Source organism: Trachemys scripta, chromosome 3 (genome assembly GCF_013100865.1).
Source record: "Trachemys scripta elegans isolate TJP31775 chromosome 3, CAS_Tse_1.0, whole genome shotgun sequence".
Classification (NCBI taxonomy): Eukaryota; Metazoa; Chordata; order Testudines; family Emydidae; genus Trachemys; species Trachemys scripta.
The window spans coordinates 73,652,141-73,671,284 of NC_048300.1; the positions used below are offsets into that span (position 1 = coordinate 73,652,141).

The 19,144-nt window shown below is 40.8% G+C and overlaps 1 protein-coding gene across 1 annotated transcript in view; it reads left to right on the forward strand.

Moving 5' to 3' along the window:
- Positions 1-19,144, forward strand: part of NID1 (nidogen 1) — an 84,899-nt gene that overhangs the window by 37,603 nt on the left and 28,152 nt on the right. The window contains exons 10-12 of the mRNA XM_034765062.1: positions 450-578; positions 6,486-6,629; positions 7,500-7,622. Coding sequence (XP_034620953.1) covers positions 450-578; positions 6,486-6,629; positions 7,500-7,622 — 396 coding nt within the window. The remainder of the gene's footprint in view (positions 1-449; positions 579-6,485; positions 6,630-7,499; positions 7,623-19,144) is intronic.

The window sequence follows — 19,144 nt, forward strand, 5'->3', positions numbered from 1 at the left end:
CACCTTATTCACCCACGAAAGCTCATGCTCCAATACGTCTGTTAGTCTATAAGGTGCCACAGGACTCTTTGCAGCAAAATCAGTGATGCTCATGCTGTACAGAGCACATATATGAACAACAAAATATATCATTTATTTTAAAATCTAACTTAAAGTTACAGCAGCAATTGTTGGTTGAATCCATATTGTATTGTAATGATACACTTTACTGCTATAGCTTTGTGCAATCATGTCGTCTTAGGAAAGGAACCTTTATTGGCCTCTGGAAAGTTCTTGAATGTCTCTGGAAATGTTAAAGAATAGCAACACAACTGGTTTTTTAGATTAGTTTTATTAATCTATTTATTTATTTATTTATTTATTTATTAGTAGTTGTATGATGCCCTTGTTGCCAGGATCCACATTGTTCACTCCTTTGTAATAACTAGAATCTTTATAACACTCTCCAGATGCTGATGAGTGCTCAGAGCAACCGACAATCTGTGGCAGCAATGCAGTCTGTAATAACCAGCCAGGAACTTTCCGATGTGAGTGTGTTGATGGCTATCGGTTTTCAGATGATGGACGGACTTGTGTGGGTGAGTTTAGTTCCAGATTTTCTTAAATCATGTACTAGCAGGTTTTGGGCAATGTGGACCATTACATAGAGCACAGACGTGGCAGTCAGGTTTCAAGGGTTCTGTTTCTGATTCTGCCACTGTCTTTCTGTTACTTTGGGAAAGTCACTTAAAGGTGACCTTCAAAGAATTTTTATAACATTAGGTGTGTGTCCTGTTTTCACAGTTTAAAGAGCTTTTTAGTACCCACTGCTTTTTCCTTGTGAAGGTACACTGTAATCAAGCCACCTCTCAATCATCTTTTTGATAAGTTAAACAGATTGAACTCTCTAAGTCACTAGAAGGCATTTTCTCTAGCCCTTGAATAATTTTTGTCTCTTTCCTACAACCTTTCCAATTTTTAAATATACTCTTTAAAATATGGACAGCAGAACTGTATGCAGTAGTCCAGTATCAGACTCACCAAGGTGTATACAAAAATAAAATCTCCTTCCTACTACCCTGTTTATACATCCAAGGATTGCAGTAGACTTCAAAAAAGCAGACTTTAACAACTCAGAACTAGTAGGAAAGGTCCCATAGAAAGAAAATCTAAGAGAAAAAGGAATTCAGGAGAGCAAGCAGTTTCTCAAGAAGACAGTATTAAAGGCACAACGGCAAACTATGCCAATGCAAAGAAAAAATAATAAATAAAGAAGAGGCCATTATGGATGCATTAGGATCTCTTGAATGACCTGAAAGTCAAAGAGAATCCTACCCAAAAAATGGAAACATGGACAAATTCTGAAGGATGAGTACAAAAGAATAGCACAAACATGTAGGGACAAAATCTGAAAGACTAAGGCACTAAATGAATTACACCTAGCAAGGGACATAAAAGGCAATAAAAAGAGGCTTATAGAGCCTTGTACATCAGGAGCAATAGAAAGATAAAGGAAAATGTAGGTCCACTATGTAGCAGGGAAGGAGAGTGCATAACAAATTATATTAAGAAGGCTAAGGTGTTTAATGCTTAATTTGCGTTTAAAAAAAATTGAGAACAGATACTTAACATTAATATTAACAAGTGGGAAGGAACACTAGCCAGCATAGGGAAAGAACAGGTGAAAGAATATTTAGATAAGCTAGATGTATTCAAATTAGCAGGGCCTGACGAAAGTCACCCTGGAGTACATAAGGAATTAGCTGAAGCAGTCTCAGAACCATGAGTGATTTATCATCAAAGACTTATGGAGGATGGGTGAGGTTCCAGAGGACTGGAAAAGGACAAAAATAGAACCTGCGTTTAAAAAAGGGAACAAAGAGGACCTGGCAAGTTATAGACCAGTTAACGTAACTTTTTGATACCTGGAAAGATATTGGAACAAATCATTAAATAATCAATTTTGTAAGCACCAAAAGGATAATAAGGTGATTAAATAAATAAATTTGTCAGGAACAAATCGTGCCAAACCAACCTAGTTACCTTCTTTGACAGGTTTACTGGTCTAGTGGATGTAGGGGAAGCCATCACCATGATTTAACATGATTTAGTAAAACTTTTAATGTCCCAAATGACATTCTCTTAAGCAAATGAGGGAAATGTGGTATAAATGAGATTACTATAAAATGGGTGCACACAGCAGCGTATTATCGCCTAGGCCGACAAGGCCTAGGTCTAGGCCGGCAAATATGCAGGGGCGGCAAATTTATAATAGCAGCATTTTTGTAATCGCTGCATCAGTGACGCCGCGATTCTACCAATCATAGTGCATATTGAAACCACCAATGACAGTGTGATGTCATTTAATAACCATACTTACGAGAATCCTAAACGTTAATAATATGACCGGAAGGAAGAAATTAAGCAGTTCTCAGTTAAAAGAAAATACTATACAAAAGAAAGAAAGGGAAAATGAAATGACAGCAAAAATGCGCAAAATAGATTCCTTTGTTGTATCAGTTAGTGCCGACAGAAAAGACAGTGAGACAGAAAAAATAGTTGAAAGTAGTAGTGAAGTAAAAAGTGAAAATATTGATGTTTAATAAGTTCATATGGGGTCGGGGTGACAAAATCATTAATGCGCCACTGGGTGCACAACTATACTCAGAGTAGTTGTCAATGTTTCACTGTCACTCTAGAAGGACATATCTAGTGGGGTCTTGCAGGGGTCAGTCCTGCATCCAGTACTAGTCAATATTTTCATTAATGATTTGGATAATGGAATAGAGAATGTGCTTATAAAATTTGCAGGTGACACCAAGCTGGGAGGGGTTGCAAGCACTTTGGAGGACAGGCTCAGAAATCAAAACAATCTTGACAAATTGGAGAATTGGTCTGAAATCAACAAGATGACATTCAGTAAAGAAAAGTCCAAAGTACTACACTTGCCAAGGAAAAATCAAATGCAGAAAATGGGGGATAGCTATGTAGGCAGTACAGTAGAAAAGGATCTGGAGGATGTAGTGGATCACAGACTGAATATGAGTAAGGCCTTTTGTTTTCAATTTTTATTTTTAAAATTTTCCAGGTTTTATCAGGTTTGATTAAAAAAAATTAAAAAACAGGAGAACATTTATAAAAAACTAAAATGAAGGGTAGGGGGAGGCGGGGAACGGAGGAGTGCCTGGTTGGGAGTGTCCTTTGTGTGTCCATGTTGAATGTAATCAGATCATGATCACTGGTCCCTAGCAACCACCAACTACTAGTCCAATGAATAATTCATCTTTATCCATCATGATGAGGTCCAAAACAGAGCTACGACATGTTGGATGCAGTATCTTTTTATATTCGAAAATTATCATCTATGACTTTTAGAAAGACTGATGCTTTACTAGTGCAATTCTCAGCTAAGTTTTCTTGAAGGCTGAATATAAATCTAAACAAACGTGATTTTGAAATTGGTTGTCTTCAGATCTCAGCTCTTTCATACTTGCCTGTTACTTTCAGCTGTGGATTCCAAATGTAATTGGCGTTCATAGTTGTAAAGGGGGAAAAATTAAAATGAACAGTTACTAACATGCCATCTGATTTCACAATGTCTTAAAATTTAAGGCAGGTCAGTCTTAACTCCAGTTTTAAACTGTCCCATTGTGTTGCTCCCACTTCTGAGCATATGCTGACAAGCTTTCTGCTTGCTGTTTCTGAGAGCTGGACTGCATTGTTGGGGTCCTGAAGTGAGCTGGCTGCAACAGGGTTGCCGGAACAGGAGGGGCCAGGGTCCCTCCCACTTTTTACCTACTGTAAGCGACCCAGGGGTGGGGGGAAATGAATGGAGAGGAGCGAGCAGGGGGCTGGGTCCAGGGGGGGGGGCGGGGGAGAAGAGGCAGCGCCAGAGTGGGGCCTCAGGGGAAGGAGTGGTGCAAGGGCAGGGCTAGGGGAAAAGGGACGGCACGGCGGTGAGGCCTCGGAAAGAGGCGGTGTGAGGTAGGGGCTCCAGGAGAAGGGGCGGCGCAGGGGGATGGGGCCATGGTTTGGGCGTTGTCAGCCCCCCAACTTTTATGGACCTTCTGCTGCTCCTGGACTGCAGTCCATGGGGGACCATGGAATAGGGAATCCACATTCTTTGAGTAGGACCCAAATACCAATGTTCAAGAGGCCCACCTTTTACCCTTGTATTATGCCATTTATGAAACTACATTTCAACACTGTTGGAAATTCCTTCTGACTTGAGACTAGAAAAGACAATTCTTCCACACCTTTTCTTCCAAAAAGGGATCTACAGGTGGAAAGAGGGAGAATTCAGCTTCTTTTGCTCTCTTATATTTTAGTCCAGATAAGGCTCTGTCTTCAGCTTAGTGTCATTCTATGTAACTCTCAGATTTATCATTTGGGTAATATATTGTGCTGCTTAGAACCAGTCCCTACTAATGCTGTTGTGGATCAGTGCTGTGTGTAGGTTGGGAGTCTTGAAGTTCCTATTGGAACTTGCTAAAAAGGAATTGTAACTGCAGAGTATTGGAGTGGGGGAAATCGTGCTAAATCCCTGCTTAAAAAGAAATCTAAGCCTCTATGGTTTGAGGAAATTTTATTGTTAGCTGTGTAATGTCAGGTGGCCTGTGAAAGCTTTAAAAAAGTAACTTTATTGGCTCTGCCAAGTAACTTTTTATTAAATATTTCCTTTCTTACATATTTGGTTGTTTCAACATCTGCTTGGTGGAAACCTGAATTTAAGAATATATAGTCAGGAGTTTCCTACTCTGGGCAAGTACAGGCTCACACAATTTTTTTTTCCTTACTCCCTCTCAGGCTTTTGCATTTACAGAAGTTCAACTTTTATAGTAGTTGACTAAGTCTGAGGGTGCTTGTACAGAATGCGTGTTTAAAGTGAATTTCTTTGTGCGCAGATTAATTTCCCATGTGGAATTTTCATCCTGTTTAATATTATATAGATTCTTTAAGGGGTTGGATGCCTTGCCCTGGAGAAATTTAAAAAACCCAAGAGTTTAAAAATCAAAAGACACACTGAAAAAGAAATCATGCAACTTGTATAAAAAATTATGATACTCTTTTTGGACTGTCTTGTGAATATTGAATGATTTTAAAGGGAAAGTGTACCACCCCATTCGCACCTCCTTTTGTGTGGGCCCCTTCCATTTGAAAATTCACGTGAAAGACAGGGTAGGGTCAGGCAGTGGAAGAGTTAATATTGGATCCTGGAAGGGGAATTTGACTCTTAACCTATCTCAGGGTGGAGGAGGAGAGGGAAAAATGTGGAAGGACAATTAATCTTTTTTTCCTTCTCTCCACTCATCTCCCTTTTGTCACTTCAGCCTGAAACACTTTTTCCTTCCAGGCCCTGTTCTGCCAGCCCCCATATAGACTGCATCTACATTGCACACCAGTGCAGGCAGCGTGTGGGGTACGTGTAGCTACATACCACAGTGAAAAGCAAGCTGCCTCCATACTGCAGTGTGTAGCTTCCTCTGTCAGTGAAAGGCTTTGACGGGGGGGGGGGGGGAGGAGGGAGGCAGCGGAGAAAGACTTCAGTAGCTCCCTAATGCCGGAGCCTTTCACTGTGATGAGGAGATCTTGCTGTGACAGCAGCTTTTGCTGGTAGCATTGTAATCTATATGTCTATACTGCTGAGAGAGAGAAGTAATCCAGACCTTGCTCTCCAGTCGTCCTATCCCTCCTAGAAAAGAGCCCATGAAGGGGTAGCTCTCGGTGAGCACTCATGCACCAGCAGTTAGAATGCTGCTGTGGCTGCACGTGTTGCAGATTCAAATATTTCTGGGAACAAGGGGATTTCAAAATTTATTTTAATTCTTTTTTGCCTCTTCGCCTTCTCTTAGACACCACAAGTGGGAGTGGGGAGTTCTGGAGAGTGATAGAAGTAGTGTTGGGCATGGAATAGCCGTTGTTACTGTAGGAAATGTGATAGCAGACACAGCTGTAAGTAGATTGTGTGATAGCTGCTGCAGTTAGCCAAAACTTCTCCCCATTAATCTACAAATGTATTTGGCTCTTACTGAGTCCCAGCTCCCCTCTGCCAAGTGACAACTATCCTGGGGTAGTTTAGTGGGATACTGAATTATTCCCAGTGTGTTCGACTGATAGTTCAGCCAACATGTTGATAGGCCTATACAAGGTTATTTTCCTGACATTTTGTCAACCACTACTTGATTAATTACAAAAAAGGAAATATCTTTTGGATGCTAGGATTTGTGTGTGTGACTTCTTTGGTGCATAGTACAATACATTTTTGGCCCAAAACTGCAAGGTGCTGAGTAGAATGAAGCCCTTCATTTGTAAAATGGCCTTGTCCTGCGAGGTATATAGTGTAAGTAAGTACCGACAGATAAATAAAACAAAGGTTCCTTTGTAATTTATATCTTTGAAAAATTGCTTTTCTTTCTCTGAAATGTATCTTTAGCTGAAGATTAAGTAGAGGGAAAATTAAATGTGTAAAATCTCATTTTTAATTTTGTGTTTATCTAAACTTACAGCTGTTGAACATGTTATGAACCATTGTGCGATGGGCACACACAACTGTGATATTCCTCAGCGTGCCCAATGTGTGGATGTTGATGGCTCTTCTTACATCTGCACATGTCTAGATGGCTTCTCTGGAGATGGACGCTCCTGTGTAGGTGTGTAATGCCATTTATTTATTTAGAACAGTTTTGCTGATTATTATATATGCTAGTGAGCCAGTTGATACCTGCCTTGGTTTGATTTTTAAATCATTAATTTTCGATTTTCAAATAGAAAGTGTCTTGGTCGATAGATCTCCTCCTGACAGACATAAATTCAACCCTTGTATTTCCCCCCTCATTTGTAACCCAGGTTGATAAGTTGATAAGTAGCCTGGCTCTGATGGGAGAGTTGCAATAATCTTAAACAGTTATTAGTTTATGGTCACCTAAACAAAACAGGTCAGATCCTCAGTTGGTTTAAATCAATGTAGAGCAATGCCCGTTTATATCAGTTGAGGATGTGGCCCACCATGCCTGGCACACTGAATTTGTAATAGTAACATGCTTTTTTTCACATTGCTTGGACTACAGGGCAGTGGTGGCTTCCCATAATTGTATGCACTAGAACCTTTGCCAGCCAAATCCTAACTCTTTTATAGGGTCCACCAATCTATAGATCTGTTGCTTTAGAAATCCATATTTTTTTTTTTTAATAATGTGGGTAGGTAACTGTGTTAGTAAACTGTCAACAATGCTTTTTCTTAGAATTTTCTGTATAAATTTTGCGTGCTTTACCTCTAGAAAGCAAATCCTAACCTAGATATGGGGGGAAAACTTTCAAAAGCAACAAAGTGGCATAGGAGCGGAAGTTCCATTGAAAGTCAGTGGAATTTAGGATCCTAGGTGTTAGTCACTTTGAAAAATGAGACCTCCGCGCCTAAGCCATTTTGGCACCTTAAAAGAATCCAAAAAAACAACTTAACTGTGATCTATAAGCTATTGTATATCATGAGAAATAATCTGGCCTGATCTTCTATTTTACAGATGTAGATGAATGTCGTCAGAACCGCTGTCATCCAAATGCTTTCTGCTACAACACTCCTGGGTCTTTCAGTTGCCAGTGTAAGGCAGGTTATCGTGGGGATGGTTTCCAGTGTGTGTTAGGAGGTAAAGTTTTACAGTTCTTCAATTTGGAACCAGAAATAAAGCTCAGGAATCAGAGGACAAACGTTTAATCTATTTCATCACTAGAACAACCTCTCATGTTTCTTGGGTCTTCATCTTTATTACCATTTCCCCCCTTTAAGCTGCACCAAGTTGGCAAATATAGCTATCAATCTGTCTTGTGCAAAAAAAAATATTAGTGGCCTTATTGTTTTAATATTTAATTTGTCCAAGCATTCTGAGACTCCCAAGTGTATTCAGAGCCAGATTTTCTAAAGGTCAAATAAATAGGGCTGTATGTAGTGGGCTGATACCACAATTATGTATACACAAGGCCAGTTAGGCATTTAACTGGCTATTTGCTCATACAAACCTAGCAATGGCATTCAAATTCAACATGCCATTGCATTCACACTTTAGTGTGCCATCTTTGTCTCCTAAGGTGTTGAAAATCAAGCGCTAATGTTAATATGATTCAGCAGTGTCTTCACTTTTTCAAAGGAGCCCACCTCCGTATTTTTCTGGGTTCCCCTTCTCCCCACCTCCTCATTGGTTGCAAACTTAAAACTATGACCTTTCAAATAGGTCTTATAGGTTCTTTGTGTCTGGTCCCTTGTCCCTGTTTTCACTTGATTTAAATTAGATATCTGTGGGAGTATTCATAGTATTATCTTTCAATTGATTCAGTGTGTTATGAAGGGGAAGGAGGAACACATGTTCACTCCTTCTGCAATAAACAGGGCAAGATCTAAGGCTTGGTCTACACTAAACCCCCAAATCGAACTAAGGTACGCAACTTCAGCTACGTGAATAACGTAGCTGAAGTCGACATACCTTAGTTCGAACTTACCCCCGTCCAGACCCGGCAGGCAGGCTCCCCCGTCGACTCCGCGTACTCCTCGCGGCGAGCAGGATTACCGGAGTCGACGGGGAGCACTTCTGAGTTCGATTTATCGCGTCCAGACTAGACGCGATAAATCGAACCCAGAAGTTCGATTGCCTGCCGCCGAACCAGCGCGGTAAGTATAGACAAGCCCTAAGTGATTCTAGTCCCTATTTAGGGAAGTCAGTGACATAACGGTGGATATAATCTGTTCTGAAAAGGGATCTGTCTGTCTGAACAAAACAAACCTATTCTCTTTTTTTGTTAGGGTAATAGCTCTCTATCCATTCTATTTTTCTTTAAAGTTATTTAACCAGATGTTTCGGCTACTAGAATTATTCCTGTCCTTATGAGGCATTAATGTGTAATTTGCAATACTTGTTTTCTTTCACATATGTCAAAATTAATACAGCTAATGAGGAAAAAATAATTATTCCTGCCCAATGCCCTATGGGTATTAACAACTTTTATTCAGATGGGACAAGCTATCCAGTAGGTATATTAGCATGTTGCACTGTTACTGCGTGGCTCTTAGGCTGCATAAGTGGCAGGGCCTGCTCCAGGCACCAGCTTGTCAAGCAGGTGCTTGGGGCGGCCGCTCCGGAGAGGGGCGGCCGCTCCGGAGAGGGGTGGTACGTCCAGGTATTCGGCAGCAATTCGGCGGACGGTCTCTCACTCCACCTCGGAGCGAAGGACCTCCTGCCAAATTGCCGCCGCAGATCGCGATCGCGGCTTTTTTTGTGTGTGCTTGGGGCGGCCAAAACTCTGGAGCCGGCCCTGATAAGTGGAGGAAACAGGCATATTGGTTTCAGATTTGTTACTGTAACTGCTATCGCATTAATTCTATAAATAGTTTGTCACATTTCATTTAAATTACATTACAAACCTTTTCAGACATTTTACAATAAAAATGCTGCATATGGAGAGTAGTTTACTAGAAAATGGCAGTTCCAATAAAATAAGGACTGACCCAAACATGAACCCAAAATTTGCCAAACTTTTCTTAAGATTTGAAATTGTAGACAACTTTTTTTCCCTCATCTCTTCTCTTCATATTCCAAACAGAAGTGTTGAAATGACTATGAGAATCAGTCTTCCTGTTCTTAGATCTAGAACTTGAGCTTGCGTAAATCCATGTAGCTCCACTGGCTTTGTTTAGGCTACTCCAGTTTATACTACTGGACAATCTGGCCCAAAACATTCAACATGACAGACCTAAGAGTTTCAGATGAACATACTTGGGTAGTTAATCAAATCTCTAAGTCATTTGAAGCTTGCCTCTTATTAGTACTGCTTCTGAAACATTTTTGAAAGAATGGTTCTTTCTATTTATATATTTCTGTAGTACGGCACAAAGCAAAGTGTCAAAATATTTATGCAGTTGACAGAATATGATTTTTTAGAGCCCTCAACTTTTCAAAGCTTGCCCAAATGTGTACTTACATGACATACTATATTATGGCTGAAGCTTAATTTTTAGGGGGTCTTCCCCCTATATTTCCTAGTTGCCCTAAAAGTCAAAACTTTAGAACTGAGTGCTTAATGTCTCATCACTAAGGCAAAAGAGGCATTTGCAGCACACTGGTAACAAGCTGTTGTGTGGTGGTGGTATTTTATGTTTGTGGATCATATTTATCTAACTCATCCTTAACAGCACATATGGTATGTCAAATCATCCAATATTTGTAGACTTTTCTGTACTAACTAGACTCACTGGAGCAGATTGAAGCCAGATTTGGAGCATTAATTCTGAAGCTCTATTTTTTGTCACCTTTTAAGCCAATGTTTCAGTATTCTTTTAACTTAGTTTTCATGCATGAATACCTATGTGTGTAGATGGAAAGTTATATAGTGTTTCTTGCCTCATTAATTATTTCTCAAATTAACCTGAAGATGAGAACTGAGTTCTTGCCAGAGAAGGAACTTGTAGATAATTTGAAAACCAAATTGAAATTTAACGATTCTAAATTTTTCTGTGAGTCACAGATGTAGAAATATTGCTTTGGCATCTGTTGCATCCCTTTGTTACAGCAGAACCAATGGTTTAGTATATTGAAGCTGGCAAATTAATGTTATGCAGAAAGCCTAGTTTTAAGAATATATTGAATTTTGTCTGAATATATATATATATATATAATGACATGTTTTCACTGTTCAAAGTATAGTATTTACTGCATAAAACAAAGGTCTACTAAACCGTTAAGTTTAAATTTATTATGGGGGTTAATACAAAGTGACTTTTAGTGTAGTAACTTCATAATATTTTTACTGCTATGTAGGATGACTTCTACTGTATTTCTTTATGGAATTTGCCTAAATGCTTTTAAAAATCTGGTCCCAAGTGCCTAGTACTCCAGCTGTACCTTACATCTGCTGAGTTTAATACCCTATTTGTTTGGCTGGTCATCATCATTTTTTTTTTTTTTTTTTTACTCCTGTACCTTACTTGACCTTCCACTTTCAAGGTAAAATATCTTGCTGTGTATTGATCTATCCTAAAACAGTGTTAGTTGTAATATAATAGCTGGTAGAGTTTTTAGTATCCAGGGTTTTTAGGGCTGAGAATCTACTAGGGTTCATTAAACTTTTTATGTGTCTGTTTTTTTTTTCTTATGACTTCTGCTATGAATTAGGGACATACCTAAACCACCAGCATCAAATTAGTTCAGTGCATAAAGTTTGATTACAAAAACTGCTTGGTAGGTAAGGAGCTTATCCTTTGCTGGTGAATTAAGTCTGATTGGAATACAGTAGAACTCTACTACTTCTCACTTCACTAAGGGCTGGTCTACATTAGGGGGAAGGATCGATCTAAGATAAGCAACTTCAGCTACGAGAATAGCGTAGCTGAAGTCGATGTATCTTAGATCGATTTACCTCGCATCCTCACGGTGCAGGATTGATGGCTGCGGCTCCCCCATCAACTCCGCTTCCGCCTCTCACTCTGTTGGAGTTCCGGAGTTGACGGGGACCACGTTCGGGGATTGATTTATCGCGTCTAGATGAGACGTGATAAATTGATCCCCAATAGATGGATTACTACCCGCCGATCCGGCGGGTAGTGAAGACGTACCCTAAGCTGCAACACTGGTAATTCTCACAAAAAACTTGTGGTTACTCCACTCTTCAACAGAGAGGTAGTAGCAGATGCTATAGAGAGGCTTCATATAGCTAAAACTTATTTACTTTTATAAATATACTATGATATGTTTAATAGTTATGAAGCTTTATCTATAATTAAAACCAAAATATACTTGTTAAAAGTAGTTCAAGTACATTTTCTGATTTATTTTTATAACTGTGCTTTGTTCACTTTATTGGCTGACTTTTAATATGTGGTGCTCCACCGTGGATCTCCCAGTTGGAGTATTTTAGTGAGGATCTACTGTATTAAAATTTACTATCTCTCCAGGCTTTTTCCCTCCTACTTCTTCCATATCAAGGTGAGATCTCATTGACCTAAACTAATTCACTAATACACCTCTACCCCGATACAATGCCGTCCTCGGGAGCCAAAATAATCTTACCACGTTACAGGTGAAACCGCGTTATATCGAACTTGCTTTGATCCACCGGAGTGCGCAGCCCCGCCGCCCTGGAGCACTGCTTTACCGCGTTATATCCAAATTCGTGTTATATCGGGTCACGTTATATCGGGGTAGAGGTGTATCTCTCCAGGTAGCTATCAGCTTGGAGATTTTCATTCAATTAATTGCTCAGTCCTTGCTACATATAGTCTCCCAGCAGCTTATACAACTGGCTGCTGCTGAAACGGGCCTCTTGAAACAATTAAACTGACACGTAGAGATGGGCCCAAGCCACGAAGTTTGGACTTACAGCTGAACTTTACTAATAAGCATCAAAATTTCAGTTTTAAGAACAGTAGAGTCAGAACTAAGCATCTGTTGAATCTAATAGACAAAATGCTGCTTTATGCAGCCTTTATTCTCATTGGCACAAAATTAATCTTGAACACTGGGTTCCATACAATGAGTAACACAATCTGTTTTATGCATTTTCTTTTTCTTTTTCTCAGAAGTAGTTGTTGGAAATTGTCTGGAATTTCACATTCATTCCAAACTTAGCCACCTTGTTCATGAAAGAGTTGATGTGAGCAGTGACATTCCAGCAGCTATTAAGAATGTCTGAACTTCATTATTTCCTCACGCTTCATTTTTTCAGTTCAAAAAGGAACAGATGTCTGAGCCCTCCCACGCCTGCAAACCCCAGAGGCTATGTTTACTAAACAGAAAAAAAGAAAGATTCTTGGGTTGGGACCTATGGCCACTAAATACTACTCACACAAGTAATGTGTATAATCTCTTTCATATAAGAAATGCATTGACAGCATAAGTCTATTTACTGTTTGTAATATATCACTACAAATACAGGATGACAAAAGCAAAAGTAAACTGATAAATAGGGTTGAGATTTTAATGTTGACATTTTGAACCTGATCTTTGAGACTGTTCAGGACTAGCAATTGAAAATCCCAGTGTAGTTTCTTGTAGTACCCAGAACTGTCCAAACAAGAAACGTAAAGTAACTATGAGATTACATAATGACCCTGGGCACAGTATGAAAACATTTGCTGTAGTTTCCATTTGAGAATGAAAATGTGATTGAGTTGGTAGATCAGAAGTTGAAAATATTTTAATGGCTTATAAAATTGAATATCTGAATTTGGCATGATTACAAAACCAGTGCATAATCACTTTTGATGGGTGGCTAAGGGGAGGAAGATGTCCCATACACTATGGAATTTGAAATAAATTGAAAATGACATGGGTGCTGAAAGTGTGATGGAACAAAAATTAAACAGCTGTTGCTGTAGGAAGGTCATTCTTATACATTCATAGACTTCAAGGCCAGAAGGCATCACTAAGACCATGTTGTCTGACTTTCTTCATAACACCAGCCACCTCATCCAATAATTTCTGCATCACCCGTAGTATTTGCATCAAGACCGTAACTGCTGTTTGAGCTACAGCATATCTTTTAGACAGACATTCTGTCTTGATTTACAAGACTTCAAGTGATGGAGAATCCACCACAGCCCGAGGTAAGATGTTCCACTGGTTAATTACCCTCACTGTTAAGAATACATGCTTTATTTCTAGTCTGAATTTGTCTAGCTTCAGCTTCCTAACATTGGATCTCATTATGCTATTTTTGCTTGATTAAAGAGGCATCTAACATCAGAAATATCTTTCCCCATGTAGGTACTGGTAGACTCACCACTTAAGTGTGTCTTGGATAAACTAAATAGATTGAACATCTTAGATATCTCTCTGTAACAGATGTTTTTCAGACCTTAAATTATTCTTGTAGTTCTTTTCTGAGCCTTTTTCCAATTTTTCAACATCCCTTTTGAAGTGTTGACACCAGAATGGGACAGAGCATTCCAGTATGGTCTCACTAGTGCCGTGTGCGAAGGTAATACTACCTCCGTACTCCATGACATTCCCCTAGTTATACATAAAAGGATCCTATTTACCCTTCTAACTGCAGCATCACATTGGGAGCTCATGTGCAGTTACTTGTCTACTGTGATTTTTTAAGTCCTTTTCAAAGTCACTGTGCTCCAGGATACAGGCCCCTGTAACAGGGTGGCCATTTACCAAGCGCCCCCTCCTGTGGGAGGGTTGGGTTCTCTTTACAGGTACCCTGCCTCTTTTAGCCCCCTCTTACAGGCCCCTGAAGAACTATGCACAGGATTTCACATGGATAACAGCACTCGCTGCCTGGGTTTAATATAAAAAACAATTAATTTCTGGCCCCAGGTTTAATAACAGAAATGGGTCCTAACAGTCCTCAGGGTCCCAAAATAAAGTCCATCACCACACAACAGTCCATACTTAACTCTCTTGTTTCTCTTACAGCTGGAGCTCATCTTCCATCCCAGTCTGTTCTCATTGTTCTTCCTAGCTAGATATCAGCCTTCTGACATGGCCTATAGGCCCAAACTCCATTGAGGTTTCCTCAGAGCCTCTTGCTCCCTCGGCTTCTCTCTAGATCACAGCTTCCTTGGTCTCAGGGTCTTCCCTTCAGCAGCTGTTCATGTTCTGCAATCTCCAGAGCCTCCCCACTTCATTCTTTTTCTGTTTCTGTTTTCCATGATGAAGCAAACTTGATTGGATAGTTATAGCCGCCACCAGCTACAATTCCTAGATACCTCGTGGTTTATGTTCTCTCATTCTGTCCTGTATCTTTCAGGTAATGTACGTTGTAACAAAGCCTTTCTAATACTACCCCTTTTCCCTGATATTTTTACTATAAAATATAATAACTTTTGTTAGCTTAAGCCATTGAAATTCCTCAATCTTTTCCCTTTCTTTATCAAAACCCTTACATACCCATAAAAGGTGATCAGTTGTTTCTTCTACCTTACATCACGTACATAGTCCAACTTTGTGTTTGTTTATTCAAAAAAGATTTTTGTTTAAACCACAATGGCCAGTTAGTACTCTAAACAAAATCACTTCATTTTTCCTATCTGGGCTCTGTATTTCATTATCCTCTACTCAAAAGCACAATTTGAAAAATCATCTTCCTCTTCTTTCATTGATACACATTTTTTTACCACTTCTCTTTTTAAATCATTCTGTATAAGGTGTCATGCTGTCTGCAGGGGCTCACAAGTATGAGTGCCAACCTCAGGGCAGACTGTCCAGGAACTGGGCACAAACCCCAAATTGTTTGTGTTCTATAATTAGATTTCGCCAACCAAGTAACAAATGCGAACTCCTAAAGCATATTCAGAGCCTTAACATGGAGTCACAGGCAGTCCCATTTGGCTCCCCAGTCTATCTTGTCACCCCAGGCAAGCATGCCTCTGTGATAGATGGCCGCTTTAGACCAGGGTTCTCAAACTCAGATGACCTTGAGGGCCGCATGAGGACTAGTGCATTGGCCCAAGGGCTGCGTCATTGACACCCCCCACTTCCTGCCCATGGCCTCCCCTCTGCCCCGCCTCTTCCATATGGCCCCGCCCTGCCCCGCCTCTTCTCACCCCTTCCCTGCCCCCATTCCAACCCCTTCCCTGAAGTCCTCACCCCAACTCTGCCCCCTCCCTGCCCCCAGGGGGTGCAGTAGGGGTGTGGGGTGTGGCAGGGGCTCAGGGCAGGGAGTTGAGGTGCATGAGGTGTGCAGGGTACGGCAGGGAATTGGGGTGTGGGGTGCAAGAAGTGTGCAGAGTGCGGCGGAGGCTCAGGGCAGGGAGTGCAGGAGGTGTGCAGGGTGCGGCAGGGGGCTCAGGGCAGAGAGTTGGGGTGAGGGGTGCAGCAGTGGGTTGGGGTGCAGTGTGTGGCAAGGGACTCCAGGCAGGGGGTTGGGGTGCAGGAGGGGTGCAGGGTGTGGCAGGGGGCTCAGGGCAGGGAGTTGCGGTGCAGGAGGGGTGTGGGATGTGGCAGGGGGCTCCGGGCAGGGGGTTGGGGTGCAGAAGGGGTGCGGGGTACGGGCTCTGGCCCGGCGCCGCTTACCTAGAGCGGATCCGGGGTGGTAGCGCTGCGCACCGCGGCCAGGGCAGGCTCCCTGCCTGCCTGCCCTGGCCTTGGCCCTGCTCCACTCCAGGAAGCAGCCGGAGTCCCTGGGGGGGGCGGGGCGGGAGGGGGAACGGCACCATGTGCCGCTCTTGCTGCTCCTCCAGGTACCTCCCCCAAAGTTCCCATTGGCCGCGGTTCCCAGTTCCTGGCCAATGGGAGCTGCATGAGCAAGGAGTCCTCTACTCGCCTCCCACCCCCCTGCCCAGGGCTGCAGGGACATGCAGTAGTTCAGCCGCTTCAGGGAGCAGAGTGGGGCTTGCGGCGGCACAGGGTAGGCGGGGCCGTGGGGAGCTTGGCAGGCCGCACGAAAGAACCCCATGGGCCGCATGTAGCCTGCGGGCCGCGTGATTGAGATCCCTGCTTTAGACCAAAAATCGCAGCAATATTCAGGTTACTCCTAGTCCCAAAGGACTAGTCACTCACCCCAGGTCATTTTGCGCCTTAGATCTCACACACAAGACAATGCTTGTAGCCACGCCTATAATAAACCAACGAAAGGTTTATTAACTAGGAAGAAGAAATGAGTTGTTTAAAGGTTAAAGCAGGTAAGCATACATGCACAAAGATACAGTCTTAAGTTCAAAAGGTTATAGACGCTTCTGTACTAAGCAAGCTTTTATGTCTTTTGGGGCTAACCCAAGCCAAGCTGATGGGAGAACTCTTCCTGGGGGGTGGAGGGGTAGGGAGCAATTGACAAAGTCTTTGTTCTACAATGGCCCATTTGGATTCAGCAGTACTTCCTGATGGGCAGGAGGCAACACCTTCTGTAGGAATCTAGCATTTTGCATTAGATGAAGTTTTTTTTCCTATTTGGTGAGTTAGACTTTCAGAACAAATATCTTACAGTTATAGCGCAAAAGTTAAGTATTACATTTATAGCATGGGTAAGTATTACAAGCACCCTCCAAGCATTCCATAAATTCTAAACACTACACCGATTCTTATAACACTAATATCAATTTTAACAATACGAACCCACAGGTAAGCCAGACTGGTTTCCAACTATGCATTTGTGAGTTTTCAGTAAGGCCTGGGGCCTTGGCATAAGCTGACACCTAGTCTGACAGTGGCACATTAGGTTTTTTAATTCCTGTTTACTCAAGGGTATTTCTCGGTCAATCCTTCCATTTCTTACAGTGCTTTTAGCAACTTTATCTGCCATTTTGTTTCCTGTTATCCTCATATGTGTTGGCATCCAGGCTAATGCTACATGTGTTCCTATCTATACTAACTCTGTTATTAGAAAGATAACTTCATTGATTAAATCACTTCTACATATGGAGGTCCCTTTTATTAGTGCTATAAGACCTGATATTGAATCCAAAAACATGATCCCTACTGGACGTACATCCCAGATCCAGTGTAACACACTAGCATTAATAGCTAGTTTGGTCATCACGATAGCTACAAAATCTGATATTCTTTTAGATGTACTAATTCCTAATTTTGGTATACAATGTGCTGTCCCTACTTTTCCTGATCTGTTTTTTTTTTTTTTTTGACCCATCTGTGTATATTTGACAAAAGCAACTCCACTTTTCATCTATATACTGGGCACACTTCATTTTTTTTATATCTATTATTTCCTTTTTTACCCTTAGATTTATAAAATAAATCTAAATCCACATTTGGACATGTTCCATCCATAACTAAAAGTTTTGACTTTGTTTAGCTTTTCCTTGTCTTTCAACTCCCGCGTCCACATATTAAATCAAATGGCATGTGGAGTGTTAACCATTGTGTGCTAAAGATCGCGTATTGAATTCCCAACAGTCCTCATATTTGTTTTGATATTTTCATCATTGCAATTCCCATTAACTTTGGCTCAGAAAGTTAGCCTGGTTAGTACCATGGTAAACATATTATTAAAAATCTTTTTAACCCTGTATTCTTATTGATTATTGCAATTCTAAAATTATATATTGGAGTGCAACATGCACTTGTCACATATAACACGTTCTTTATTTAGGCAGCTACTTAGATTTAATTAAGGAGATGGAAATTAGTGAAATACAAATTTTTTGAACTTTAGTTAACATATACAAATATAATTGAAATTCTAGAAAAATCAGTGACATAAGTCTAAGAATAAATATAGTAAAATGGTTTCCTGTGTTCATATTTACAATCATACATTGTGCATACTCTCAGCCTTATAGAGACTGTTAGAAACAAAAATGGAAAGAAAAGTAAGTGGAGCACATCAGGAGATAGGTCCCAAATCAGGCAGCATGTTATTCTGGAACTTGATACACCCAAGAGTTTAGGTCACAGGCTTTTATAAAATAACTTAATTGATACACTTTTATAATACAAGTATCAGAGGGGTAGCCGTGTTAGTCTGAATCTGTAAAAAGCAACAGAGGGTCCTGTGGCACCTTTGAGACTAACAGAAGTACTGGGAGCATAAGCTTTCGTGGGTAAGAACCTCACTTGCATCTGAAGAAGTGAGGTTCTTACCCACGAAAGCTTATGCTCCCAGTACTTCTGTTAGTCTCAAAGGTGCCACAGGACCCTCTGTTGCTTTTTATAATACAGTAATGTGTTATACATACAATCAGTTGATTTATTTGCTTATCATTTGAGGGTCAGACTCCCTGACTTTATAGCCCAGATAAAGCTTTTTTCTCTTGCTGGATTATAGACACCATGATGTCTTCTCCACTACTTGTTAGCTTGAAAGCTTTGTGTACTTTATAAGTAAATGTGCCTTCAGCGTCTCTGCCAGATGACCAGGTTGATCAGCCAACCAAATACACATTCTGTTATCTAGGGCAGACTGGGTTTATGAATTGCTTTAAGAACATAATTCTAGCACATATCCATAACTCTTGGTATACACCCGATACATACATCACGGAAGAATATTAGTGATCAGTGAGTTATTAGTTTTCCAGTGATATATTACTTGGCACCTCTTGTGTGTATATATATAGATATATCATGATTAGGACCCTATCAAATTCATGGCCCATTTTGGTCAATTTCACAATCAGAGGATTTAAAAAAATCATAAATGTAATGATTTCAGCTATTTAAATATGAAATTTCACGGTGTTGTAATTGTAGGGGTCCTGACCCAAAAAGGAGTTGGGGGG